General features: G+C 54.3%; 3 protein-coding genes across 4 annotated transcripts in view; 1 reads left to right on the forward strand and 2 right to left on the reverse strand.

Annotated features, from left to right (window-relative positions):
- Positions 1-314: 314 nt before the first annotated feature.
- Positions 315-2,920, reverse strand: POLR2E (RNA polymerase II, I and III subunit E). The gene is made up of 8 exons (XM_062510368.1): positions 2,591-2,920; positions 2,259-2,433; positions 1,971-2,086; positions 1,500-1,580; positions 1,279-1,337; positions 1,054-1,132; positions 848-921; positions 315-581 (listed from the first exon to the last, which is right to left on the reverse strand). The coding sequence occupies exons 1-7, from the start codon at positions 2,645-2,647 to the stop codon at positions 856-858; spliced, it is 633 nt and encodes a 210-aa protein (XP_062366352.1). The 5' UTR covers positions 2,648-2,920; the 3' UTR covers positions 315-581; positions 848-855.
- Positions 2,921-3,105: 185 nt separating this feature from the next.
- GPX4 (glutathione peroxidase 4) lies at positions 3,106-4,861 on the forward strand. Its single transcript, XM_062510369.1, has 7 exons — positions 3,106-3,204; positions 3,446-3,540; positions 3,697-3,841; positions 3,916-4,067; positions 4,197-4,221; positions 4,480-4,539; positions 4,614-4,861. Exons 1-7 carry the CDS (start codon positions 3,106-3,108, stop codon positions 4,644-4,646), a joined length of 609 nt encoding a protein of 202 aa, XP_062366353.1. The 3' UTR covers positions 4,647-4,861.
- A 998-nt stretch (positions 4,862-5,859) lies between these two features.
- The window catches only part of SBNO2 (strawberry notch homolog 2), a 46,909-nt gene continuing 25,589 nt past the window's right edge, over positions 5,860-27,179 (reverse strand). For both annotated transcript variants that reach the window (XM_062510250.1, XM_062510249.1), the window contains 27 exons: positions 24,662-24,754; positions 24,071-24,167; positions 23,714-23,874; positions 23,188-23,321; positions 22,525-22,615; positions 21,314-21,457; positions 20,708-20,825; positions 20,215-20,320; positions 19,706-19,859; positions 19,166-19,342; positions 18,339-18,436; positions 16,129-16,211; positions 15,050-15,250; positions 14,509-14,681; positions 14,014-14,145; positions 13,620-13,755; positions 13,199-13,311; positions 12,606-12,677; positions 12,083-12,191; positions 11,778-11,852; positions 11,322-11,465; positions 11,073-11,167; positions 10,866-10,958; positions 10,561-10,692; positions 10,283-10,359; positions 9,697-9,887; positions 5,860-8,795 (listed from right to left, as the gene is read on the reverse strand). In XM_062510250.1, the coding sequence (XP_062366234.1) occupies positions 8,236-8,795; positions 9,697-9,887; positions 10,283-10,359; positions 10,561-10,692; positions 10,866-10,958; positions 11,073-11,167; positions 11,322-11,465; positions 11,778-11,852; positions 12,083-12,191; positions 12,606-12,677; positions 13,199-13,311; positions 13,620-13,755; positions 14,014-14,145; positions 14,509-14,681; positions 15,050-15,250; positions 16,129-16,211; positions 18,339-18,436; positions 19,166-19,342; positions 19,706-19,859; positions 20,215-20,320; positions 20,708-20,825; positions 21,314-21,457; positions 22,525-22,615; positions 23,188-23,321; positions 23,714-23,874; positions 24,071-24,167; positions 24,662-24,754 (3,759 nt within the window). In that variant the 3' untranslated portion in view covers positions 5,860-8,235. The remainder of the gene's footprint in view (positions 8,796-9,696; positions 9,888-10,282; positions 10,360-10,560; positions 10,693-10,865; positions 10,959-11,072; positions 11,168-11,321; positions 11,466-11,777; positions 11,853-12,082; positions 12,192-12,605; positions 12,678-13,198; positions 13,312-13,619; positions 13,756-14,013; positions 14,146-14,508; positions 14,682-15,049; positions 15,251-16,128; positions 16,212-18,338; positions 18,437-19,165; positions 19,343-19,705; positions 19,860-20,214; positions 20,321-20,707; positions 20,826-21,313; positions 21,458-22,524; positions 22,616-23,187; positions 23,322-23,713; positions 23,875-24,070; positions 24,168-24,661; positions 24,755-27,179) is intronic.

Here is a 27,179-nt window from a genome sequence, read left to right on the forward strand (position 1 = left end):
TTAAAGCTCCCCAGAGTCCTGGGATGGATTTAAATGAGTGCAGCTGGGGGTGGTGAGCAACTCTCCATCGCAGTGTCTGCACACCACAGTCCCAAACCAGGGGACATGGAAGGAGATCAGGGAAGGAACAAGGTTAAGTCTGAACTGCAGCTTCCAAACTGCCCAGGGCAGCTGGTAAAGGCTCTGCAGGGCTCAGCAACAGGATGCAACATCCCAGCAGGAAGAGATTCCAAATGTAACGAAAAATATGGGAATTTGCAGAGTCTCGAGGCTTTGCCACAGGGAGAGGCTGAGCAACACCAGAGCACTAAGGGTACAAACCTTTATTTCAAAGAGCACATAAAGCAGGGAAGCAAAAACCTTTCCCACTCATTTCCTCCCATCGCTTCAGGACTCCATGGCTGAGTCCTGGATGGGACTGAGGGATCAGCAAAAAGTCCAAGCTGGAAGACAGGGAATGAGGCCCAGTGACAGGGCTGCAGAGAGGCAACATGGGAAGAGGATTTCCTTGGCCATCTCTGAAGTGCAGGAGTCTCTGAACACCTGTGAACTGCTGGTGGGAGCCACCAAGCTCCTCACACCTGGAAGAGGAGGAACAGGAGTCACCTCCTGCCCCTGACCTGATGCCGCTCCAGGTTGCTCTGAACACCCAAATCCCAATGGCCACAGCCTGAGCAGAGGCAGAGGTGACAGGGGAGCCTCACCCTGCTCTCCCCAACAGCTCCCTTCAAGAGCCATTTAAAACTCTGAGACATTTCCCTGGAAGCAGGTGCTGCATGCTGACCTTAGAACACCCCCTGGCACTTCCCAGAGACCCCCCCCAAGCAGGGGGTCCCCCCATCCTTACCCACTGTGTCACTGCACCAGTCTGTAGGTGATGTACCTGCCCGCTGTCTCGCTCGGCCTGATGATCTTCACTACCTGCAAGGCAGACAAAGAGCTCAGCAGGAGGAGCAGACACTTTCTCTGCTCCAAGAGCTCCAAAATGCTCTCAAGGATCACCTCCTCCCTGCCCTGCCACAGGGAGCTGCTGCCTCAGCCTGCTCCTCTCACCTGGCCACGCTTTATCCCAAAGTACCGGGCCACAGGGTCCCCAGCCTGGATCCTGGGGAGCTGGTTCTCCCTCAGTTTGCTGCGCTGGGAGTCAAGGAAATGCTCTAGACACACCATGGGCTGTTGGCAGCTCATGAAACAGAGAAATGAACCATAGCAGGAGGAGGGGTTTTCAGCCCAAATTTCACTGCACCCAGGCAGAATGGAGTGACACTCAAAGGATACTATCGGGCCAGCAGCTCTGTTACTTCCTCCTTTGTCATCACCACATGCTCTGGCACCAGCTGCAAACATGAGAGAGGCTGAGATGAGGCAGCAACTAGAGACGTTTGTGAGGGAAAAAGAACATTTGTGTCCCTCACAGCCAGCCAGAAGCCAGGAGAAGGACTCTGGAAGCAGCAGGAACACAGCCAGCACAAGGGAGGGACCATCCTGCCCCTGCTCACCTCATGCTCTGTGATGTTGATGAGAAGCTCCTGCTGCAGGAACTGCTCCAGGATGTATTTGGGAGCCATGTCAACCAGGGACTGGAAGGAAAAGGCACATCAGAAGTGGCTGGGGCAGCCCTAGCAGTGCTCAGAGCTGTTCCTCAGTAAGCACCTAGGTTCACACAGACACAGGCGGGCTGGGAACGAGCACAAGGACCTCCTGGAACAGGGAAACATCTCTTTTTCCCTCCCCCACCTCCTGACTATTTATGGGCCTTCAGCTATGCTACTGCTACCAGGACCAACTGCTCTAGTTAAACATATTCGGGTGCCATAAAAGAGCCTGTGCTAAGGTACAACAGGCTCCAGCAAAAGCTTTTACCTGGAGGTAAATTCAGGGCTTTTATCTACTCGCAGCAACGCTAAGAAACAGACAGGGAAAACCTCATGGCCCTCCCCGGAGCAGGACACAGCCCTGTCCCCACAGACCTGCTTGGCCGAGGGGGTCATTCCCTGCTGCACCACGATTAGTGCTCGGGTGATGTTCTCCTCCTGCATGCGCTGGCAGTACATCTTGATCGTCTTGATCCCCACCTTGGGCTCCTCTGAGGAAAGAGACAGACCCGGGGTCACCGAGAGCCCCCCACGCTCTGGACCCCCTTCCCCGATGGCTCAACCAGACCCGTGGCAACTGAAAGTCCCCCGTATTCCAAATCCCCTTGGGATTCCGAATCCCCCCCGGGGTCACCGAGAGCCGCCCGGGCCGGCGCTGCTCACCGGGGAAGAACACGAACATCTGGTCGGTGGGATCATCGTTGTGAGCCACCAGCACGGTCAGGTCCGTGCGACGGGGGCGGCCCTCGCTGGGCTTGTCCCCGAACTGCGCCTTGAACTCCTCCAGCGTCTGGTCCAGCTCGTCCTGGGTCACCAGGTACCCACGGTCGTGGCAGAGCTGCGGGAGCAGCACCGGGCTCAGGAACGCGCCCGCCCCGGGAAGGGGCGGGCGGACCGGCCTCCACGTTCCCTATCTCCACCCTGCGGCCCCGCAACACCTCCGAAACTCCCCGCACATCAAGCTCGGCCCTCCCGGTCCCTCCATTCCCCCTGACCTGCATAATAGTCTTGCGGATCTTCCACAGCCGGTACGTCTCCTCCTCGTCGTCCATCTTCCCCGGTGAGGCCCCCGCCGGCTGCCCGCGCTGCCGCCTGCCCCGCGTGCACGCACAGGCGGCGCCGCAGAGCACACGGGGGCCTCAGCCGCAGTGCCTCCTGGGAGATGTGGTTCGCCGTGAGCTGCCCCCTACCTCTGGCTCCAGAGGGAACGGGCGTCTCTCTGCTGCTGCCGGGGTGGGTCTCTGGATGGCTGCGGCCGTGTTCGGAACTCCGCGGCCGATCGGGAATGAATCACCGCCCAGGGGCCCCCGTCCGCAGCACCTGACTCTACACCCCACCCTTTGATCTGACCCTGCCCCCCGCCCTCGTGGTCGCTCCCGATAAACACCCATTCGGCCACCCCGCCCACCCTGCCCTTCTATTGGTCAGCTTTCCATCCATCATCCTACGAAGGACGCCTCTCTGCGCGCTGATTGGGTAACCGTGTCGAAGGGGGCGGGGTTTGTGAGCAATGGGCTGGGCCAGCGCGGTGCGGAGCGCGCTGTGTTGCGGGCGGGCGGCGGCGCGGGCAGTGAGATCGGGACCAGGGCGGAGCGCGGTGCGGAGCATGGTGAGTGCTGCAGCGCTCGGGAAGCGGGGCTGGGCCCGCTCCGCTCCGCGACCGCTCTGCGCGGTGGGGGTCGGGCCTGGGGCTGGCCCCGCGTCTTTACCTCGGGGTGCCCAGGGTGGGCGGCGGGGGCTCGGGCCTGGCCTGGTGTGGCGGCGGAGCGGAGAGGCTCCGCGGGGTCCCACAGGGGAGCGGAGGTGGCGGGGCCGGCGCGGAGCTCCCCAATGACGCGCCCGCCCCTCAGTGTGCCCAGGCGGACGACTGGCGCTCGGCCAAGGCCATCTACGCCTTTCACGCTCTGGACATCGATGGCAACGACGTGTCCCTGGAGAAATACCGGTAGGACGGAGGGGCCGAGGGCTCGGGGTGGCGGAACGCAGCGCCGGGCGAGGTTGAGCCACAGCGGCTCTTGCGTAACCCTCACGCCTCGGCCGGGTGAGAGACCTCTGCCCGCGCCCTGCGGGGAAGGGCAGCTCACCCACACCCCCTGTGCAGGGGCGACGTCTGTATCATCACCAACGTGGCCTCCAAATGAGGGAAAACCGCGGTAAACTACACTCAGCTTGTCGACATGCACGCCCGATACGCTGAGAGAGGTTTACGCATCCTGGGCTTTCCCTGTAACCAGTTTGGGAAGCAGGTATGTGGAGTGGGGGGGTAGGGCTCCCCGGGAATGTCAGGATGGACCCTCACGGTCCCGGTGTGGCCCCTCAGGAGCCCGGGGACAACGCTCAGATCAAGGCATTTGCTGAGAACTACGGGGTGAAGTTTGACATGTACAGCAAGATCGATGTCAACGGGGATGATGCTCACCCTCTCTGGAAGTGGATGAAGGAGCAGCCCAAAGGGAGAGGCACTCTGGGCAAGTGAGTGTGGGAGGGGGAGCCTTGGGACCCCCAGCCCTGCAGCCAGCAGGGAGGGCTTGGCTCAGGGCCTGGCTGGAGGTGACAAAGGGCTTTTCTGCTCTAAACTCACTAGTGTTTTTTCTCTCCTAGTGCAATAAAATGGAACTTCACCAAGGTAGGACACAGTTGCCTCTTCTGGGCTGCATCTCTCTGGGGGAGCTGGGGGGTCCCTGAGGCAGAAGGGAGCATCACCCTGGGCTCTGCTCTGTGCTGTTACCCCACACATCAGGGCAGGAACATCCTAAGGGATTCCTGTGTCTAGAGACCCTTGGGAAGCCCTGCCCTGCTTAGAGCACAGCTGAGAGGGAAGCGAGTCTGTGGGGCTCCCTGGGAGCCCTAGACTCACTCACCAGGGGTTGCTTCACTCCCACAGTTCCTCATTAACCGGGAAGGTCAAGTGGTGAAGAGATATAGTCCAATGGAAGATCCCTATGTAAGTGCTGCTGCTGGGGAGGAGGGGAAAGCTGGGGATGTTCTCGGGGTACAACACTCCCCTCTTGCCCACAGGTGATCGAGAAGGACCTGCCTGCCTACCTGTAGCTCCACTCTGCTGTCCCCCTGCCCTGACCCTGCTGCCCATGGAGCCTCCTCCAGCCCCATGACGGGCTGCCTCCAATCCAGCTGCTGGTGGGGCAGCCCTGACCCACGGCGTGCACCTGCTGGATGGAGGCTCCAGGGGCCGTGGCCACTGCAGGCAGGAGCAGCTGGAGCCCCCTGACAGTAACGAGTCCCCTTGCAATAAAAGAATAAAGGCATTAGGAACAGAGCTGCTGTGTTCAGTGTGGAATAGAGCAGAGATCAGGAAAGAGCTGCTGCCCTGCACCTGCTGAGAATCTGGAGTTTGCTGGGAAGCCAGGACCTTACGCAACTCCCTGAGCCAAGCAGGGATAATCCTCAGTGCTTAGGAGGAAGTGCAAATCCGGCATGATCCATGGTCCCCAGGGGCTCCCTGGATAAAGGCAGAGCTGGGGAAGGTTTGTCCCCCCAGGATCCCTCCTGTCTACAGGAATCCTCCTGGCAGGGCAGGACAGCAGAGGGGATGGGTCCAGCAGTGGTGCAAGCCCCAGCCAGGAGAAATTCCTGCAAAACAGAATCCAGACATGTTGGGACACAGCAAAATATCACCTGCAGCCAGGGCTGTGTTTGACCACAGCAGGACCATCCTCCTCCTCCTCAGGGCAGCGTCTTGGTGATTATGAAGGCACAGCCATGCCCAGCCAAGCCCATAGGGGCTGGTGTCCCATCCTGGGCTGGGACAGCTCAGGTTCTGCCATGCAGGAATGCTGCTGCACCTCTTCCCAGGGTCTGGCAAATGCTGGGTCTCCCTGTCACACTCACAGCCCCCTCGGGGAGTCTGTCCCCAGGAAAAATCCCCCAACTCTGACACCCCTGCAGAGCCTCCAGCCTAGCAGATCAGGGATGCTGGGAGGATCCTGATCACTCACTGGTGACCGCCATCACGGTACCAGGGCCAGCAGGGATCACTCACTGGTGACCCTCATCACGGTACCAGGGCCAGCAGTGCCTGGATGAGACGTCCTAGAGCTGTGGCAGCTCCTATTGGAGGAACACACTGGAACAGAGGCTCCTTTATCTGTGCTTTATCCAGCCAAGCCAGGAGGGAGCTGCCTCATCCAAGGCCAGGGGCCAGGCTGGATCCAGCCAGTGGATGGATCAGCAGTGGCTTTTCCAAGGGAGAGGGGGAGGCTTGAGACAACAGCCCTAAATGCCATAGATTTGGTGACACAGGAGATACAAAGTCCAGCTGCCAGTAGGATGCTGGCCCAGGGACTCCTGATCCAAGTCCCTGCTGGGCTCCTGGGGCAGATTGGACAGACTGATAGACAGAGACAGAGCTGGGAGTTACAGAAATCTCACATGTGACTTCTGTTCCATTTTTACTTAGCAGAATGAAAAAGTATCTTTTTCAAGGCAAGTAGAAAATTCAGAAATTAGTCCAAGGCACATATTCTAAAAAAATCTCTTTACATATATACAACTTAATTATAAATATACATAGAAACAAAAGGTAAACGACAAGCAGATTAAAAAGTGCCAACAAAAAGGTGTCGGGGAAGAAGACAGGGGCTCATTAAAAATACAATCAGTAGGGCAAATCCAGAATAATTTAGTTAAAAGATAACATTACATATTATTAACCCTGACAAAAAATGGGATTGGGGCAGGGAGGGGATTCCTTGAAGGTGCTCTGTCTTTGCAGAGACCAGGGAGGGAGGATTGCATATATTTTAAAGTTAAGGTCAAAGCCACCAAGTAAGGCTCCGGTGACAACAGAGGGTGCCCAGCAGGGAATTCCCCCTCACTATTCCTGAGTTTAAACCTCTTTGAGCTGGGTTTTCCCGGCGTCCTTTTCCCTCATTGCTGAGAATTCAACCCCAATCGAGCAGTGCTTTAAATAGAGGAGGGTGTGGAGAGGGGGAGCCTGGCTCTGCCTGGGCCTGGGGGAGGCTGCTGGGGTCGAGAGGAGCAGAGCTGGGGGAGAGCAAGAGCTCCTGGGGCAGCAGCAGGGCTTTGGGGGGGTACAGGGGGCTCCCCCATCTTTGGTGATCACTTTGAGGTAAGGAGGTGAAATGTGCCCCCAACTGCAGGGAGTGAGCCTGGCCTGGTGCTGAGAGGCAGATGCCAGCTGGGGAGGGGGGTAAGGACAGGCCCCCAAAACGAAAATTCAGGGACTAGAGTAGCCTCAAACTAAGCCCACTTGTGTAGGTAGCATCAGGGCAGGTTTGTGACCTCGGGGTGTCAGGGCAGAGAGCACAACGCTCCAGACACGGACCCAGAGCAATTCCCAGCAATGAACAGTGCACTAGGCCAGTCCCTAAGCCCTGGGGGGGGACATGGAGGTGACAGTGTCTGCCCAGAAGAGGTGACACCACCAGGCACTGTAAAGCTCCAGCCCCTTCAAGACTGCCCAGTTGGGGCACAGAGGAGCCCCTTCCCCAGGGGGTCTCTGAGGAAGGGCCAAGTCAGCCAGGGATGGTCCCTGCCAGTTTTAGGGAACGCCTCGATGCCCTCTGTCCCGGGGAGGAGGCAGCAGCGGGTGGGGCAGTGCTTTGAAAAGCAGCCTTTGTTCTTTGGTATCCAAGAGGGAGGTCGCAGCAGGAACAGCCAAACTGTAAATCCTGGGCGGTGACAGTGACACTGCACACCCTGGGGAGTGACAATAACACTGCATCTTTCAGGCAGTGACCATGACACTGCACACCCTGGGCAGTGACAATGACACTGCACAACCTGGATGGGCTGCCCTGACCCAGACCCCTGGACTGGGGTCCATGACCCAGCCAAGGACAGTGGCAGGACCAGGGGGATGGCCAGGTGAAGGGACAACATGTGTCAGCAGGAAACTGGCCAAAGCACGTCTGGTCACAGGGACCTGGTGAGGTTAAAGTGCAGGACAAGGGGATGTGTCCCTTCTGCTCTGGGGAATCCTGCTGGTCCTGGCTGGCTGAGCTCTGTCACCGTGGGGGTGCAGCCAGCTCTCACTACTGCCACGGAGCTCAGGCAGTCCAAGGTCCCTTCCTGGGAAGGGCAGCACAGGCAGTTTTGGATCTCTCACACCTGCTCAGCCCTGCCAGAGGACATATGAGCTCAGCATCTCCCAGCTCTTCCGGGACAACATTCCCATCCCAGCCTGCCAGCACAGCCTCAGGGTCTGCAGCAGCGCTAGGGCAGGGGGCTGGGCTCCCACCCTTCCCTAAATGGCCAGCATGTGGTCAGTGGGTCATTCCAGAGCCTGGCCATGGCCCTGCTGGGCTGGAGGGCTGGGGAAGGCTCGGACACTCAGTAGTCTGCAGGGGGTGGGCAGAGGAGGGGTCTCCCTTCAATCCCACTTGGGCACTGACCTGTGAGCAGGACTCAACCCAGCAGAGCCCCTCGGCCCAGTGGGACCTGCTCAGCTCCCCCTGGGCACATTCCATACAAACCTGTACATGCCTGACTGAATATTATATATAAATAAAATTCCCTTTAAGGAACTCCAGGCTTTTTCTTCCCTCAAAACCAGAGCGGGGTCAGTCGAAACCAGTAGAAAAGTCAGGGCTCCTTAACTCTCACCTCTGCACCAGAGGACACGGATCCACAGCAGCACTCCCAGCTGGCATTCACAAGTCTAGAAAGGCCCACTGAACTGGATCACGCTCTGGCGTTCTGGGGGGAGCAGGTTCTCCTGGGAGGGCCAGTTCGACGGCCTCAGCATGTCCTCCAGGATCTCTCTAAAATTGATATTCCCATCTTGCTGGAGAAAATCCTCCTGTGGCTGCTGCAGGGGGGGAAGGGGGGGCAGAGCAGGGGGCTCGTGCAGCAAGGGGCCGGGGGCTGCACTGCCCTCCAGGCCAGGAGTGTGGCCAAAGCCACAGGACAGTCTGTGCTGCTGCTGGGGCTGGGGCTGCAGGGAGGGCTCTGAGGAGAAGCAGAGTGCTCTGGTCTCGGGGTTCAACACCGCGTCGGGAATGCTGCTGCTGGGAGGGCTGTAGGTCAAGTCCAGGATCTCATCCTGGCATAGGGAGGGCAGGGGCAGCCCAGGCCCTGGCAGGATGTGCAGTGGCAGGGAGAAGGATGAGCTCTGCTCCTGGGCCTGGTGCAGTCGGCTGTGCTTCCTCTTCACATCCTCATCCATCTGCTTCAGCTCATCCCTCACCCTGTGGACGCAGCTCTCGGGGATCTTTATCCCTGGGAGAGGAACACACATCAGTGAAAGGCAGGACCTTTCACCCCAATACAGCAAAACCTTATCTCCCCATTACACGTGGCTAAGTCAGACAGGAAATTGTCACTGGCTTATTTATTAATTATTCCATCTCTGCCTTAGTTATTCATTATTGCTGGCAAAAGAACTGAAAACCTCCTTAGCCAGCAATGGGCATTCTGTCTTGGTGTGAGAAAGGAAAATTAGTGACTGCAGAACACAAGCATTTTTACAGCTATAAAAGAGCACTATGATTTTCATGAAATCAGAAATCTCTTATATACTCTCTGAGTGTGTGGAGAGTTCCCCTCGACGACCAAGACATAGGCATCAAGTTAATTCACCTAGGGATTGAGAGAAATTAAGGAGATTGTCTGCACAATGCTGTAATTTGTTGGTAAGTGACACTGAATCCTCATTTATACTATTTCCTTGCGAGCTGTAACATAGGTACCTTTATCTACTAGTAGTGTTTCTTCTGTTTATCCTGTGTAGTAAGTAAACCTGTTTATGTCTGTTTTCCTTGGCCTATTCAAATCAATAATTCACAGCCTGATCAGTCATTGTTAAGAACTTGCAAGTGAGAGTGGGTTTTGGGGTACTGTCTACTGCCAGAAACTTGTCAAAGGCAGAGACTTGTCTAAGTTCTCCCCTCTCTATTCATAACATCCCCACATCACTCTGGAAAGGGATGGGGCACTGTGGGGACAGAGGGAAAGGGCAGCTGCATTGGAGATGTTCAGGAGGATGTTCTGCCCCAACACATCCAACTCCTCTCCTCCCCACCAGCAGTGCTGAACTGTGTGCTGAACATGCCACTTTTAGGAAGGGAATCTTGATGCTGGGCAGCTGGACCCCTTCCCCCTTCCCCAGCACTTCACCCACCAACTTGTTTCTTCTTCTCCTTGGTCTTGAGGCGCACAATCTGCAGGTAGCTGCTGCTGGTGATGTCTGCCATGATGCCAGCGATCCTGCTCCACACTCGCAGCAGGGCCCCACACAGCATGTAGTAGTGCCTCAGGCGCATGCCCTGGAAGCATTCCTTCCCCTCCTGGATCAGCTTGCAGGTCTTGTTCCTTCAGGGACCACGGAAGAAAAATGCTGGAATTAGCATAGGTTCCTGGAGCTGAGTGGGATTCACATCCCCACAGCCTCCCCCACTGCCACAGTCAGGGATTCCCAGGGTGGAAGAACCTGGCTTAATGGCTTTAAGCTGAAAGTGAGGAGATTTAAATTGAATACTGGGAAGGAATTACTCTCTGTGAAGGTGGTGAGACCCGGGCACAGGCTGCCCAGAGAAGGTGTGGCTGCCCCATTCCTGGAAGCGTTCAAGGCCAGGTTGGATGAAGCAACCTGGGGGAAGGTGTCCCTGCCCATCCCTTCCATGGAACTGGATGGGCTTCATTTAAGGTCCCGTCCAATCCAAACCATCCTGAGATTCTGTGGCAGGCTGTGCCTGCAGCTGCCTTACCACACAGCATGGTTACAGTTCTTCAAGGAGAAGTGGTAGCTGCTCTCCCAGTGCTCCTTGGCTTCCTCGGGCAGCACCTGCAGCAGAACACTCAGCATTAGGAATTTTCCACTGTCCAGGATGAGGAGATGTGAAATCCAGGGCTGGGAGTCAGGAGACCTAGTGCTACCACCATCCCTGCCCATCCACAATAGAGCCACCAGGAGCTGTGACAGGGTTACAGTGTCCCTTCCAACCTCCCCCCAGTCCCCACACTGCAGGCTGCAGGTCCCACTTACCTTCCGGTATTTCTTCTGCAGGCTGTCCAGGCTCTCAGGCTGGCTTTGCTTCCCAATATTTGGCTTGTAGAGGATGAAGTTCTTCCCACGGCACTGCTCTGCCAGCAGACAGGTGTATTTGCTGCCTCGCACCTGTGGGATACAGCTGATGGGCACAGGCACAGCCTCCCTCCCCAGATTTCTCTAAACTAACCCTTTCCTGCCAGGATAGAAGTCCTTGGAAGCATTTCCTCAGGAAGAGTAACCTTGTACAACCATGGCAGACTTCCTGCTGGAATCACCCCTGGTAGAGCCCAGGGACGTACCTTGTAGGAGAGGTAGAACCCATCGAAGGTTCCTGTCAGTGTGAGTGACTTCTCATAGGCTTCCTCCCACTTTAAGCCTCTGTCAACGCTGATCTGAACAGGGACACAGAGGGATTTGTAACTCCAGGGGCAGGACAAGTGCCTCGGTGTTTGCCTCACAAATCTCCCCTCAGCACAGCCTAGAACCAGTCAGAGACAGGTGCCCACCTTGTAAAACACAACCTGCCCATCCTGTGGGTGCCCTGGGGTCAGGAAAACCTCCTTGCTCTCCTCGTAGATCTCATCCACTCCTGGGGCTAAATCTGTGGAAGGAGAATAGGCTGTTGTAAAGAACATCCTCCCAAAAGCACCTCCTTGGGTCTCAGGATCTCTGCTGGGTGGGGACACTGTACTGGGAGGAGCTGGAACCCCAGGGGTGCAGGAGGCAGAGTTGTGGCCACCCCTCCTTCTCCATACCAAGGATGCCCATGTCGTATTTGCCCTCCTTCTTGTCCTTCTCAATCAGATAGTCAAAGGTGTCAGAAAAATACTGGAAGAGCATGTTCTGCTTGTCCACCTCCAGGCCCAGGATGCGGTTCAGGAATTTGGTGATGGAGCAGTCTGCAAGAGCATAGTAGGTCAAGGAATGTGGTGCAGCTGGACATGGAACCCACCAGTCCCCACCAAAAGAGCCCCCCCAGCAGCCCCACCATGCTCCTGACAGCAGCCCAGTCCAACAAAGTTCCTGTGAGGAAGCTGGAGGGCCACGGAGATCTGCAGGGCAATGGGATCTGCAGCACAGGCTGTTCCCACAGCACCTTCCCCTCGAGGCAAACATCCTCCCCAGTAAACCCCACGAGGTCAGGTGGGCCACAACACCCCCCATCTCTTCCATCTGCCCCCTGCCTTGGGCAGGAGCAGCTCCACACGTACCCTTCTCCACAGAGACAGTGCCATACTTCATCTGGCTGCAGCAGATGCCCACAGAGATGAGCCCTTGCTTCATTTCTGGAATGGCAGAAGACATCTTTGGCATTTTGGGGTCATGCCTCCCATCAGCATTCCTGCAAGACTGCTTCCCCTCCAGGAACTCAGCCCCTCCCCATGCCTGGCAGGGTGACATCATAAGCCAATGGCACTTTCCCCTCTGTTTTCTCCCTCTGACCTCTGGCTCGGTTCTTCCAGCATCCCAAACCTGAGACCGACCCATCCAGCAGGAACTCTGGTAATGTTCTTACCATGGAAGAAGGTGTCCTCCCCTCTCTCGTAGCTCCTGGGCACAGGAACCCTGTTCTCTGTGTGGCTGAGGATCGTGGACAGGACTCTGTCCAGGGCTTTGGCCCCGTACTGCGGGAGGAGACCGGGGTCACACACGGGAGGAACGGACACGGGCAGCCGAGCTGGGGCTGAGGGTGTCACACAGAGCTGAGAACACTGTCACCCCAGGAAGGCCATAGACAAGGCAATGAGGAGGCTGTATCAGTGCCTCCCACATCCCCAGGGGAACGGAGTACATGCTCCTCCCTGGAAGCAGAGGACTGGGTGCCCTTCCCATCTTCCCTTCTCATCTCCCGGTGGGAACAGAGTCCTCAGTGTGACCATGGCTCCGAGCTCACAGCAGCTGGGAGCCAGGAGCTGGGTGCTAGGCTGGGCCCTCCCTGCAGATGCAGATGCAATGATCCTCCTGGCTCTGCCTCCAGTTCCCTCTCCCAGCTCCTCCCACCCCCCCTCAGCCGCGCTGACCCAACCCAGCCCTGTCACCTTGTTCTCGAAGTTGTACTTGCTGAGGTCCCGGGACTCAGTGGCCCGTCGGTCCCCGTGAGTTAAGGCACCCTGGAAAGGCAGATGGAAAGGCAGATGGAGCAAAAAGGTTCTTACTCTGAGCTGTTACAAAACACCAGGGAAGGATGGCCAAAGGCACGTCCAGGAATGTGCCATGGGGAGGCAGTGTTCCTCCAGAATACTGAGACTTTACCAAAGGATTTGGGGATTTATAAGAAGTAAAGAGAATGAAACAGAGGTGAACTAATTGTTCCATTAATTATTTCGTCAGCTTTTTTGGGAATAATAGAGGTGTATGCTCCAGTAATAGTGGGGAAATTGCAGTGTCTGGAAGTGGGCTCTTGCTTCCCTGAAATTCCTCCCAATGCCTTGGTTATGTATTCTTCCTCACTTCCCTTCCCATATCCCAGGATGCTAAAATGCAGTGATTCCATGATTGCAATCCTCAGCCAGGGGTGAAACAATCCCCCCAGTTACAGTGGCCATGTTGGTGGAAGCTCTGACCCGAAATCTCCTCACAGGGAATCAGAGCTGTGTTGGGATCACAGCTGATCTCTGCTGTGGCTGCTCACCAGGCTCTCCAGTCGTTTTGCCACGATGGATGCAAACCTCCTCTCCCCTGCCAGCTCTGAGATGAGGAACACATACTCAGGAGCAGAGACCTGGTTGGATCGGTGCGTTCGGCCTACGGGGACAGGGATGGAACGGGAGGTTGGGATGGCCTGTCTGGAATGGCAATGTAACCAGAAAAGCCACATAATGCCCATCTTTCTCAGCCCGGGGAGTCCATCCTCTGCCCCAGAGCTCAGGGCTGTAAACCCAGCTGTGCCAAGTCTCAGCAGCACCAGTGACTGTGCCTCTGTTCTTTTCCCCACAGAGACATCTCCTAAATGCACCTCGGGTCACCACCACACCTGACCCTCCCAGGGCCCATCCCACAGCCTGGCCCACGCTCAGGGGAGGTGACAGTGCCCAGGGACACCGAGCCCTCACCAAACTGTTGGATGGCCCGGTCTGCGCTCCAGGGCAGCTCCAGGGTCATGTGCACCCGGCGCTTCTGGTTCTTCACCCGTCTGTCTGCTTGGAGGGAGATCCCTGAGCTGGAGGCCTCTGAGATTATCGCTACGAGCTACGGGAGAGATGAGTGAGACCAGAGTGAGGTTCCTGGACACGTGTTAAACAGCTTCAAGAAACAGCCCCAGGCACTACAGCAGCCCTAGCACACAGAGGGATCTGGGAGGCTTTGTCATCTTCCAGCAGGTGAAACCCACAGAGAGCTGCTGGCCTGAGGCTGGCAGTGCACAGTGAGGCACAGACACCCTCCTTGCCCTCCCACTCTCAGCACACTCAGTCCCGTGCAGGTTTTTGGAGCTCAACCCCAGCTGACCTTTTCCCCCTGCATGAAACGCTCCTTCTCCTTCAGGTTGACGTGGTCTATGGAGAGCCCTTGCTCGGCGCGGGACTCGAACAGGACGGAGCCGTCGGGCCTGCGAACCAGGCGTCCCTTCCGGCCTGTCATCTGCACACAGGACAGGGGCTGCTACAGGGTGGGACCCACATGGCCCAGCAAGGCCATCCAGTCAATTCCCAACAGCTTTTGCACATTGCCATGGAGAGGAAACCCTCTGCCAGCAAGAACCTTCTTTTTTTTTAATAGAACCGATTTTTCCCTGTATGGGTGGCTGCCCTATCTCTGGAAGTGTCCGAGGTCAGGCTGGAGCTTGGAGCAACCTGGGACAGTGGAAGATGTCCCTGCCCTGGGCAGAGGGGTGGAACGAGATAATCTTTAAGGTTCCTCCCCACCCAAACCATTCTATGATTCTTCACTGGCCCCTTTCCCTGTCACCCAGTGCCACCAAAATACTCTGACAGTGGGAAGTACCTCGGCCACGTTCTCCGGGCCCCCAAAATAATAGATCAGTTCATCCAAGGTGTTGGAAGGTAGGTCTTTGCCCAGTGCTTTCACTTTTGCTAGAAGGTCCTGTTTCATCTTTTCAACCTTCAGCTCTCTCAGGCCATGCAGCTCTTTTGGGGAAGGCAGCATGTGGAAACTACCTGCAGTGTCAAAGGCAGAAGTTTAGAGTTCCTTGATAACTGGACATCAGAGAGGGGGGGAAATGTTGTCCTAGAGGGTTTCTGGGGGCAATTGTTGCTCGACAAAGGCACTATAACCTGCAATAAATGCTGAACATGGAATGAATTCCCTCTGGGCTTCCCCTTTCTGCTGGGAGAAGGAGCACACAAGGCAGATCCCCTCCTGCTCGCTGATCACAGCAGGTGAATGTGGATCCACCTCAAAAGCCCAAGTCTGACCTCCAGGATAAAATCCAGCCAGGATCACAAGGTTGTCCCAAGCCTGAAGGGGTTCCTGCAGGACCCAGTGCCCCACTCCCCAGCTGTCCCCATATCACTGCCCTGCTCACCCCTGTCCTCCCCAGTGCAGCTGCCAAACGTGTGATCCACAAAGATGACGTCGTCCGTCTCTAACAGGGACTCCGGGGAGGAGGTGAGGTCGCTGTCCAGTCCCATGTCCGAGTCGGTGCTGCTGTCATCACTGATCTTGATGACAACTGCTTGGTCACACGGGCCCCGTAGAGCCTTGGGGCAGCGGCCCCTCGGCCGCCCTGCGCCAGAGAGCAGCGGTGTCACAGTCCCAGCAGGGCACCAGAGCAGGACAGAGAGGGACAGCTCAGAGAGAGGAGGAGGAGGAATCCCAAAAGAGCTGAGCCTGTCTCAAGTGACAGTCTGACCTCAGAAAGACAAGAGCCTCTGGGGTCGGGGTGGCAGTTAGAGAGGGAGGGAGAGCAGGAAACAGAAGGGAAAAGAGAGTAAGGAAGAGCAAGGCACTCCTGAGCAGGGCTGAAGTTGGCTGCACATGTCAGGATGGGCACATGGCTGGCTCTAAGCAGTGCCAGCTCCTCAGGGAAGGAATCTCAGGGGATTGCCTCCAGAGGAGCGTGCAGGACACGAGGAAGAACTGGTGTTTTGGGTCATTGCTTCCAAGCACAGTACAACATGCCCCCTCTGAGTAAGAGGGTTCATGGATCAGCTCGCACAGGCTGCTGCATAATCTGCCAGTGCTGCTGCCCCCTCTTCCCCCTGGAGGAGAAATCCAAATATTCTTCTTACCTGCAGCCACAACAAATAATTCAGCAGGGAAATTATTTTTTCCTCAGGACACTTGCTATGCTCTAAGCGAGGGGTTGTAGAGGACCCCCCTTGCTGCAGGAAGAATTCAAACACCAGCCTTGTGCCATCTGCCCCAGCGTGGGTCAAGTGGAAGGGCAGTGGGGCAGAGGGAGGAAAAGGGGGGGTGACCCAGAGCTGCTGTCCTCTGGATGAGGGAGCAGTGGGAGATATGCAGGAGGGCAAACCAAAACCAGGGAGAGCAGCAAAAAGCATGAAATGGGGGACAAGGGCAAAAGGCACAGAAGCTGAGTGGCTGTGGGGGAAGCAGCAGGGCAGGAGGCAGGGGCTGGGCTGGAAGTGAGGGAGCTCTTACGTTTTCTTTTAATGCCAGTTCCTTTTTCTCTCTTTCTTTTGGTTGAAGGAAAGTGCTTCTGAACTAGTGATAGAAAGACGCCTCTGAAAGTAAGATGCAAAATTTATTCCAGCTACCAGCAACATGTACTGGTTATCACATACCAGTGTGTGTTTGGGATAACCCCACGTTCCATGGAAGAGAAGTCAATCCACCCCATCCATGGGGCTCAGCCAGCCCTTGGTACAAGGTGGCTCTTGGACCTGCAGGTCCTTTATATAGCAACCAAGAAGGAGTTTTAAATGGGAAACACTACACTGGGAAGCTGTTACACCAAAAATCCAGTAAGCCCCAGTGTCCCAGCCTCTCTCCATGCCCTGAGAGCACAGACCACTGTCAGGCCATCCAAATGTGCTCCATCAAAGTCTGCCCACTCCCTGGCCGTGGGTCTGCTTCCCACAAAACCAAGGGACAGAACATGGATCTGCAGTGGTTCCAAGTGAATGGAAGAAACTAAAAGTCAGAAAAGGTGAAAATCAAAGGTTTCTGTGGGCTGTTATGCAAATCAAAGAGCAAATGTTAAAATGCTGACTGTGTGGATGAACCACTGGGGCAATGGGGTGGTGCTGATTGATTTCTGCTTGGAAAAAAAAATTAAAAAAAAAAAATAAACCCAAGACCAGTTGCAAGCAACAGGTGAGAGGATGGACATGACAACTCCCTCAGGTGAGAAAAAGGAGACTTGGGAACTGGGGAGGGAGCTCCAGGACCCTTGGTGTGAGGAACTGAAGGGGACAGTGTGGTCACTGCTCCCCAGAGGGACAGAGCTCTGTGACTACAGTTATGTGACACCAGGAATGACCCTTTGTCCCCGGGTGTGCTGGGGTGACCCAATGACCACTCACTCTGGAGCCTCCTGGCTGTGAAATTCCACTCATTTCCTGTACTCGCCCTCCCCATCTCCCTGAAAACAGAGCCCTGGGCTGGAATCCACTCACAGGATCATGTTTATTTTTAACCCCATTTCTCGGCATCTTTAAACTGCTCCTTCCCAGCACACTCCCCTCCAGAAATCCCCTGAAATGCTAGAACATCAGGACACACATTTGGAGGCTGAGCAGATGCCAGGAGACACTCGGTGATCTGGCCAGGGCTGTGGAACACAGAGCTCTTGCCCCTGGGAGTGGGGACAATTCACACAGAGTGGGACCCCTGACAGACCCCTCCTCCTGCACTGCTCAGCCAGGGATCACACCGTCCCCTAGACTGGAGTTCTGTGACATGGAAACCAATCCAAGGGACCAAATCACCCAAGGAGCTGCCAAACCTGCCCTGTCCACTGTCACCAAACTGCATTTGGTTTTCAGAAATGGGCTGGAGGCAGAGGAGTGACACAGATCAACCCAAACCCCCATCAACAAGGGAGGAAAGCTCGGCCTAACCCAGCCTCACACTGCCTCAGGCATCTCTCACTGCTCCCACCTGCAGCAGAAGTCACTTGGAAGAAAACAGCTCTGTAGAACAGAGGAAACCCAACCCACGTCCCAGGCTTCTGTCCCCTGTCATGCAGGAGCAGCCACATTCAGAGATGGGCTGGGGTTTTGGAAGCTGCAGGAAGGAGGGGGAGCAGGAATTCACTCTCTGCTGAATAGGTAGCACAAGTCCTGCTGCTGGTTCATTCCTGGCTGTTTGGAACAGCTTTCCTGTTAGCTGGGAACAACGGCCACACAGCCAGGACACTGGTCTGCTTTATACATGAACTAAAAGCCAACACTGGTGGATCTAAACTCCTCAGACCACTCCTCCCTCCCCCCTGCACCACTGACACCACCTCACAGCATCATCCCAGCATGTGCCACCACAGTAAATTCTCTTGCTCATTTATTCTGTGTCAACAGCCTCGTTTTCCAGAGCAAGATGCACACAAACTACCTCTGAACTACATTTCTGGCTCTCTTTCTGCCAATTCTTTTATGTGTGTATAGAGTGGGATCAGGCTTTTCCTGTAAGTCCATGGGAGACTTCAAAATCCAGGATGTAGCTCATACAGTCCCACTGAGGATACAGTGCCTCGAGAACCCACCTGAGTGTCCCCTCCATGGTACAGGGGGAGGTGACATCAAACTGCATTTGAAGACTTGACAGTGCTCTGTGCCCCAGGGCAGAGTTTTCCTCCCACCCCTCTGGCCTCCCACACACCCCACAAAAGAAAACAGGGATTTTTAACTCACTCTGCAGCAGAGATAAAGCAGTTGAGGTGCCCATCGTTTTCATCCAGAACCTCCCTGGTGCGAGCCTCCCCCGTGGACTGCAGGCCAATGACAATGCACTGTGGGGACACAAGGGATGGGGGACATGAGGGATGGCACAGTGAGGTGCCAGGGCAGCTGCACCGCCACAGGCTCAAGGCACTTCCCAGGCCCAGGTACCTCTCCTTGGCCCCTGATCCAGGAAAATCACTGCTGGGCCCATAGCAGGGCTCCTGAGGAAGAACCATCTCTCAAATTTTTCAGCATCAACACTCCCCTGTGCTGATCCCACAGAGGGGGACTCTGAGCACAGAATCTCACTGACTGTGCTAGGAAGTTGCTGCTTAAAATCTCCAAGATGCACCCAGACAGAAGAAAGGAAAGAGCTGTACTTGCAGTGAAGGGTTTGGTACCTCTTCTAGAATTGTAGAATTACAGATTGGTTTGGGTTGGAAGGACCTTAAAGTTCATCTCATTCCAACCCAGGGACAACTTCACTAAACCAAGTTACTCCAACCCCCATCCAACCTGGCCTTGAACACTTCCAGCTTGAACATGACCCAGAATCCTCTCCCAGCCCAGCCTGCCCACACAAACAGCAGGCAACACCTCAGGAGACCAGGCCACATTATCTCCCCAGCATCATTCACTGGGAATCTTCTCAGAAACCCAGACACTGCCCTTCACTCTGGAGAGAAATTCAGCCATAAAGAGTTTTGGACTGGCTGCCAAGCCGAGCAATAATTAACTCCCTTTGGTTGCAGACTACACAAAAGCCCAGGTGAGGCTAGTGGGTGCTGCTCCCATACCTTGTCCCTGGCCAGCTCCTCCTGGGCCAGCTTCACGAGCCGTGGCACCTTGGCAGCGATGCAGAGGTACTTGAAGAAGCGCTGGTGAGCTGACCAGAACTGACCCCACAGTGACTTCCGAGACTCCAGCCCGATGCAGTCAGCTGCCTGCTGGAACACTATCAAGGCCTCTGCCCACTGCAGATAATACCAAGAATGAGTTAATATAATTCCCTTTGTCATTCCTGCCATGCAGGAGGGTGATCAGAACAGTCTGAAGGCTGATAATCTGATTTAGAATCAGTGTGCACTGGGTTGAATGAACATTGGTTATCCTCTCCATCAGCACAATGCAGCTTTGGTTTGCAAATGTGGAACTTGCAAATAGAAGCAAAATAGTCTAAGTTCTTTTATTACATCAGCTGAGCATTGTACGTTTCTTTTCCCTCCTATGTTTGAGGTCACAGCCACATTCAGGGGCCTCACACTCTCACACATACCAGTGTTTGTGCCCAAAGCATGGTCAGACCTCAGCCTCCCACTACAAGGGGCCCAGCTCACCAGCTTGGCTGCCTTGTCGTAGACAGCCTTGTACTGCGCGTCCAGAGGGATCTCCTCAATCCTGAAGGTCACTCCAGTGAAGCTGAGCTGCCGAGCAATGTACATCCCACTGACCTTCATGTCCATGGCCACGATCTCCATTGCACCGACTCCCCTGGGAGAGGACAACAGTTGTGGGACCCACCTCGGAGCCCCAGCTGTGAACCCCAGTCATGAACCCCAGCTCTGAAGCCCAGCTGTGGGATACCAGCTGTGAAACACCAGTTGTGAACCCCAGTCATGAACCCCAGCTGTGGAACCCCAGTTTTGAATACCAGCTCTGAGCCCCAGCTGTGAAATCCTAGCTATGAAGCCCCAGCTGTGGGACTCTCCCTCTGCTCTGGGGCAGCACAGGACAAGTGCCTCTGCAGAAGCAGCCTCACCCCAGCTCCTGCTGCCCACACCATCCTTGGGCAGTGCACCACTCCCCACACAAGGCTCCCACCTGCACAGGGCTGGCCAGGACTCACCTCTTCTCAATTGCATGCAGGAACTCATCGAAGGCTCGGAATGGTGTTCCCTCCCCCCAGATCCCCAGGCGGCTCATGTAAATCATGTTTTTTGGCTCCGAGGCACCTGTTGGGACAGAAATCATTGTCAGCTAACCCACAGCACTTGGGAATAGTGACTCAAGTGAAAAGAACTCTGAAGAGATTGTCATTTGTCACTGTGCCTTTGGAGATGTTTCCAAATGTTGCCCTCCCTTACATTCAGTGGGTAAACATCACCAAGCAGCTGGAACAGCTGGCCAGGAACAAGTTAAACTGGAGAGAAATTAATCTGACTTGCCAAAAAGTCACAAGTAACATCAGTGATCTCAGCACGCTGAGCTCCTCTCTAAGCCCTGCAGCACCACTGGCCTCTCCTTACAGGATCTCACACACACTCACACCCCAGGGTGCCCCTTCGGGTCAGAGGTCCCTCTGCCACTCTCACACCCACACTGGGGGCAGAGCAGCTCACCTGTGGCACTGGCATAGACAACCCTCGCTCGAGGCAGCTTGTTCTGCAGGTCCAGCACTGCTTTGCCCATTTTGGTAGAGCTGGCATTTTTGGCTTTGTGGCATTCATCAAACACAATCTGGAGGGGAGCGTCAGTTAAGGAAAAAGGACCTATTTTCATCCCAAGGATGGGAACAGACAGAAAATAGAGCCCAGTCTCCTCCAAGCAACTGAACAACCTGTCCCAGCATCAACAGGACTGACTCATGGTCACACATGGAATCTGCTGGGTTTGCCCAGCCCTGTGCTCTTCAGACCCAAAGTCACTCACCCCTCCCTCTCCCTTCACCTCCAAGGTGTGTCCTGTAATACTGAGGGAGAGGAACGCTGAAAAGTGAATCCCAGCTGCTTCTTCCCCTCCTCCTCTTGACTGCATCCTGGGAGGAGGAGGAGGAGGAGATCTGAGTGTGGGGGATGCCTGTCTCCTGCAGGCACTGGGCTGCCCCCACAGCTGCTCCCTGTGACTTCACATGGCCTCAAGCTCTTTGTTCCCTGCTGAAGCACAGTCACAAGCAGCAATTCCTCTCTCTTAACAGTTTTTGTCTCTTGTTTTTTTTTTAAGGATACAACTCCCTCAAAGTTTTCCCTGCACCACTCCAAAATCTGTTTTAAGCGTGTCCTGTGCTGTCCCCCGGCCTGGCTTTCACCGATCAGCGCCGAGTAGGTGGCAAAGAGGACTCCTTCTGAGGTAGCTGTGTCACCGTATTTAATCTGCAGGAAGAAGAGCAAGAGCACACACACACTGTGATTGCTCTTCCTGGCATGTCACACCCATCCCTGCCCACATTCCGTATGCCTCAGCAGTGCAGGACACACATTCCCGCTCTGAGAACAAATCCCAACCCGAAATCAGAACGGGCAAAAAGCTGTTGGTAGCTGATGTCTTCAGCATTTGTGTTTGACACTGAAATATGGTGATGACAGGGACAGTAAATGCCTGGAGAAGTGCCCCAGCCAATGTGTCAACACATCTGGAAGCCTGCAGTGAACTGTGAGGACTGTGCGAGGAGATAGATTTACTGGCAAAAAAATGTGCTTCCTTTTTTTCAAGCAACAGTTTAGATTCTTTAACTGCTTTGACCCTTCCTGTATGTTTTAATTCCTTCTAGAAAATAATTTTCTCTTTGACCAGGTGAGATTGTTGCCTGTGTCACTGCCATGGATCCCACATGTAATGAAATACAAGGCAGGGGGAAAAACCTGGTCCCAAGCTGAAGAAAGTTCCATTTGAAGTCTTTTGGGGCTGAAAACAAAATTCCTTTCAATCTCTTAGTGGAGCACATTCAGAGGTGTCAAACACCTGTGGTTTCTATGGACTTTGTAAGAGCTGGTTGTTCAATACCACTAAAACCAGAGGAGAGTATTTAAGTGAACTGGGAGACACTGGACAGAGACTCAACCACAGGCTACAACAGACACCAGAACAGGCATCTCTGAGAGGTGATTCCATGAACCAGCACTGGGAAAGGCTGGCCCAGGACAGCAGAGCACATAGCTGTTCTCTCCAGAGGATTCCTTAGTAATGGTGAAGAAGGTTCCAGTTCTGCTGTACTTGCTCTTGCCTGCACACTTCCCACTCCCTGCAGGGAACAGCTCTGTGCTCCCTGTGCAGCTCCATAACAAAAATAGCTGGAGCCCCGAGTGGGAAGAGCTGGCTGGGAAGAAGGAACAGAGGCTCTGCTGCTGCCTGAGCCTCGTCCTGCTCCACGTGCTCAGCCAGAGCCCCCAGCTGCTCCCAGGGGCTGATCCCCAGAGCAGCAGTGCAGCTCCTCTCCTACCTTGTTCAGGGCATGCACAGGAATGTGAGAGGCCTCGATGTCCTTCAGGTCTCTCTCAGCATCATACTTGAGATCGTTGGAGACGCTGAACCTGTGAGGGAGATGTGGAGAGGTTATCTCCTCCTGGGGCTGGTTATCTCCCCCGGCAGTTGGGGCTGCCTATGTCCCCGGGGGTCAGGGCACACGGTGATTAACAGCTATGGTGATTAACAGCTCTGACTAAAGCAGGAAGAGCTGTGCGAAGTTCTCACATCTCCCACTGCCCACACATCCCAACGTGAGATCTGACAGCCCATCTGCCCCTCGGCACAGGCTGTGATCTGAAGCAATGCCTCCTATTCCCGGTTCTGCACCCGGGAAGCCCAGGAACAACTCCAGGGACTCCTCCACTGCAGGGAGAGCAGGGCCAGGCTTGACACCTCACCCCAAGGAGCACAAAACCTGCTATTTCACAGTGACTCATTCTCCAATCCTGCTGCAGGGGGAATATTCCCATTTCACAGGCAGCAGTCAGGCACTAAGAGGTGGAAAGGACTTACCCAAGGCCACAGCATGACTCAACTCTAAAGCCAACATCAGCACTAAAGAATTCCTTACTTCCAGACCCAAACTAACTCCAAGGTCTTACTGGAAAAGAGGGAAAAAAAAAAACCAACAACTTACCACAGAGCTTTTTTCCTCCCTTTAAGATAATTTTCAAAGATGATGCCTGCAACAGTCCTGCCCTTCCCAACTCCAGCACCGTCCCCGATCAGGAACCCAGCTCGCTGTCCATTGGGCAATAAAACTTCATGTTGCTGCAAAATCAAAAATAGAACTAAAGATTAAACAATATTTGCCTTTGCTAAGAGCTTTGATGTGAGCACCACTTAACCCTTTCACATAGCCCACAGATGCATGTGCACAGCTCAGTCAAAACACGGCAGGAAAGGTCAGGGGTCGTGATCAAGTTCACAAGTGGCAGTTCATGGAAAAGGCACCCCAAATGTAAAACCCTCTGCAAGAAAAGTCCAGGGATCTTGCCTCTTTGGGAAACAAACCCCGGCTTCAAATAATCCTTCAAAAGGCATTTAAAATGCCAAAGGAGTTTCATCACCCAAATTACAGTCATTTTAAAACACATGTGAACACCTGTCCCCGCAACAGGCATTTTCCTTCAGGTGTGGGACACCTGAGGTGCAGGAGGTACCTGGCAGGCATAGATGATAGCTTCCAGCTGCAGTGCAGACAGGGAGCCTTTGTCAGCCACGGAGCTGGGCAGGGAAAGGCTGTAGGTGATGTCAGGTGGGGGAACGCTGGACAGGGTGCTAGTCTCAACCACCAGGTCAGGATGGTGCTTCCCAATCTTGGCTGAATGACAACAGAACACAGGTCAGTCGAGGTCTTTACTCCCAGGGGCACCTCAGAGCTCATCACCCAGCCAGAGCCCAGGGCACTGTAGAGTGCTCCTAGAAAACCACAAGCCTGGGAGGTGCCACAGCAAACACACAATTAAATTAGGTTAGTCCACAATGGAGTAAACAGTAATTCCCAAGGCAGCACTCACACTTTGAAGGGATATATTCTGCATAGGTCTCTGTCTGCCCTAACTCTTCAGTTTCTTCTTCCTCACCTTCATCTTCATCCTCTGCAGGAGCCTGAGACTGAAGAAAACAGCATTGACCCAATGTTAACGTTCTTGCTGAGCTACAACTGCCACTGAAACCATCCCCCAAAGCCACAGTCCCCCTAAACACAATCCATCTCTTCAAGGAAAGCCATCAGTGGGAGCCCACCCCAGGGGCTGTAAGAGCTGCCCAATGCTTCTTCTCACCAAACTGTGGAAAGATGTTTGCACCACTTTCAGCATGGGCTGTGGGGTCATGTGAACCCTGCTCAACCTGCCCTGAGCAGGCACCTGGTCCAGCTTTACACTCAGCTCTGTGCCCACAGCAGTGAGTAAAGTCCTGAGAGCCCAGAATGCCCCTTAACACAGTCAGGTTCCCCTCTGGGAAATGTAACACACTTCTGGGAAAGGGCAGGGACTTGTGCCTGAGTTTCTTGTCTCACTCCCTCTGAAGGAAAAAAGGTGAGAACTGCTCCCTCCAGCACTGGAATGTCACCAGGAGCATCCCACTGAGGTCAGCATGGCTCTCACCTGGTAGCTGATGAGGAGAGGGGTGTTGGGGACAGCAGGAATGTAGTCACTGGAGCTGTTCAGGCCAGGGAATGGTGTGCTGGGTGAGAAGAGCTGGAACACAGAGGAGGGTGCAGGTGAGGAAAGGCAAACGTGGAGATAAACCAACAAAGATCCCTGGACACTGATCCCTGGACCATGCAGCTTGCCAGGAGAGAGCTCCCAAGACACTCCACAAGGAGAGAGAGCTCCTAAGATACTCTGGGCTGAGGAGATCCTTCATCTACTCCCACACAAACAAATTCACCCTGGAATTTCCCGACAGAGAGCAAGGTCAGGCCAGCAGCTCATGGCATCCAAAGCAATCAGCAGCTCCAGGAGCAGCACTACTCCAAGTTTACAGCCTGTGCAGAGCGCCAGGCTCAATGACAGACCCATGCTCTACCAGCAGTAGAGAAAGATGGGAAGTTCTTAGGCATAAACACTCCTATTTTTAAATAAAATTTAAGAAAAATAAAAAGAAGAAGAAAGAAAAACCCACCCTCCATTCCTGGAAGCCTGAGTCAGAATTACCAGAAGGAAGCTGGACAGAAGAACTATTTTCAGTGCCAGCAAATCTGGAGAGCAGGTGAAACATCCCCACCTACAAATCCAAGCTCAGTTTGGTCTTGGACAGGAGAAAGGCCAGGAGCTGCTGGAAGGGTAGGATGTGTTCTCGCAGCTCCAGCAGCAGGAAGAGAATGCAAGGCTGAGTTTGTATCACAAAAATCCCCAAAGTAAGAACCTCTGCTATCCTGACCCAGCTTTGGCACTCAGCATTCCACCATGGGAATTGCAGAGGAAACAACAGAAACCTTGGCTGTTCAGAGCATTTGAAAACCACCCACACAGGTGAGAATGTGCTGTGAGGGCCAAAGCAGGTGGGAGCAGGAGCTGCAGTAGGAGATGGATCATTCACCTGTACAATTCTTGCCTTTCCCTACCCTCCCTCACCTCCTGGTTTGATTCTCTCCTCCCTCTGTGCTAAGGATATCCAGAGAAGAGGAACACAGATCCATGAGAGCACTGGGCTGGAGGCAGGAGAGAGACTGACAATTGCACAACCACAGCCTCGATCTTACTCCACTTTTTTTCCTCTCTGCATTATTCTCCATTTTGTTCCACCTTGCTGTGACTTCCCTGGGATGGGAATCAGTCCCATGTAGCTGCCAAGCCAATCTCCCTCTGTGTAAATCCCTTTCCTGGGTTCTGAGCAGGGAGAAGGCTGCTTCACATACTGTGAATGAGCAACAAAAAAACTGCATCAGCAGCTCACAAATTCCAGTCACAGGCTTCCAAGGCTGGGCTGTGCTTCCCAGCCTTAAAAACACTGGGAATGTGTGAGATGGATGACAGAAAACACAATGTATGACAGGGACTATTTTTAAAAGGTTATTTCACAACTCCATTACAATCAAAGCTGTTTTGTCTGCTGCTCCTGCAAATATTTTACAGGGTGGCAGCTCTTCCCTCTCTACCCATTCCTGAGTGTTAAACAGAGCCAACAGATTGGATACAGCTCCTTTCCTTGGGATAACAGCTCTCTCCACAGGCACATGGAGGCAGTTCTGTGTCCAGCCCCTTCCACTCTGATCCCAAATCACCTCTAGCTTCAGCACTGGGCACCTCAATCCAGGGATTCTCAGTGAGCTAGGAATGTTTATTTTTAAAGAGCACAAAGCTGTTCCTGTACCCAGGATCTACACGTGGGTTTCCCCTAGGATGCATCCAGCTTGGCTCCTGGGATAATCCATGCATGAGAACTGTGAGAGTCTGTCTGGGACTCTGAGACAAAAGTTCTGCTAAAACTACACTCCTGATAACCCAGCAGCAGGCTGTGGGTCAGAGCTGGCTGCACAGCCACAGCTGAGGGATGTTCTGGATCACAGGAATCAGGATGTAACGTGACTGATGTTCCACCTCTGTAGCTTAGTGACTGCTCTGGCTGCTCAAAAGCCAAAATTCCTGCAATTCTATGGAAAACTACGATGGTGTGGTGATGTGTGGAGGGACAAGATAATCTAAACTGCTGATATCCCACACCAATATGCAGAGGGCCAGTGGTGAGTCAATCTGACAGTTCTTCCACCCAGTGCCCCAGTACATGGTTCCACTTCCATGCAAAAATGAAGCCAAAATGTCCTGTCCAGGATGCACCTCACTGACACCACCTCAGCAAATGTTACTCTGTTAAAAAACAGCCCAAAAGAGCAGCAACCCTGCCCAAACTGCCACAGCAAATACAGATAAGACAACATTTAAAATTAGCTGGTGATTCCTTTCCAAAGGAAGTCACTTATAAATGGAATTCCAAGGAGTTAATTGGCCTTATCTGAGACCAAGGGCTCAGCAGGACACGAGGAGCCAGGGCAGGATGTGAGGAACAGCATGGGACACAAGGGACAGGGACAAGGAACAGCACAGGGACAAGGACTCTGCTGGAGATCCTGCTGTGCTCACACGAGTCAGTCTCACACAAAACATTTATTTCTCCCTCGTT

The sequence above is a fragment of the Cinclus cinclus genome, chromosome 28, assembly GCF_963662255.1.
Source record: "Cinclus cinclus chromosome 28, bCinCin1.1, whole genome shotgun sequence".
NCBI lineage: Eukaryota > Metazoa > Chordata > Aves > Passeriformes > Cinclidae > Cinclus > Cinclus cinclus.

Excerpts from the sequence above, each read along its gene's own strand:
- POLR2E (XM_062510368.1), bottom strand. The coding sequence starts at position 2,647 with ATGGACGACGAGGAGGAGACGTACCGGCTGTGGAAGATCCGCAAGACT. Across the intron at positions 1,581-1,970 it reads TGACCCCCTCGGCCAAGCAG|TCCCTGGTTGACATGGCTCC; the intron begins GTCTGTGGGGAC and ends TTTTCCTTCCAG. Across the intron at positions 1,133-1,278 it reads ACAGAGCTGCTGGCCCGATA|CAAACTGAGGGAGAACCAGC; the intron begins GTATCCTTTGAG and ends CTCCCAGCGCAG.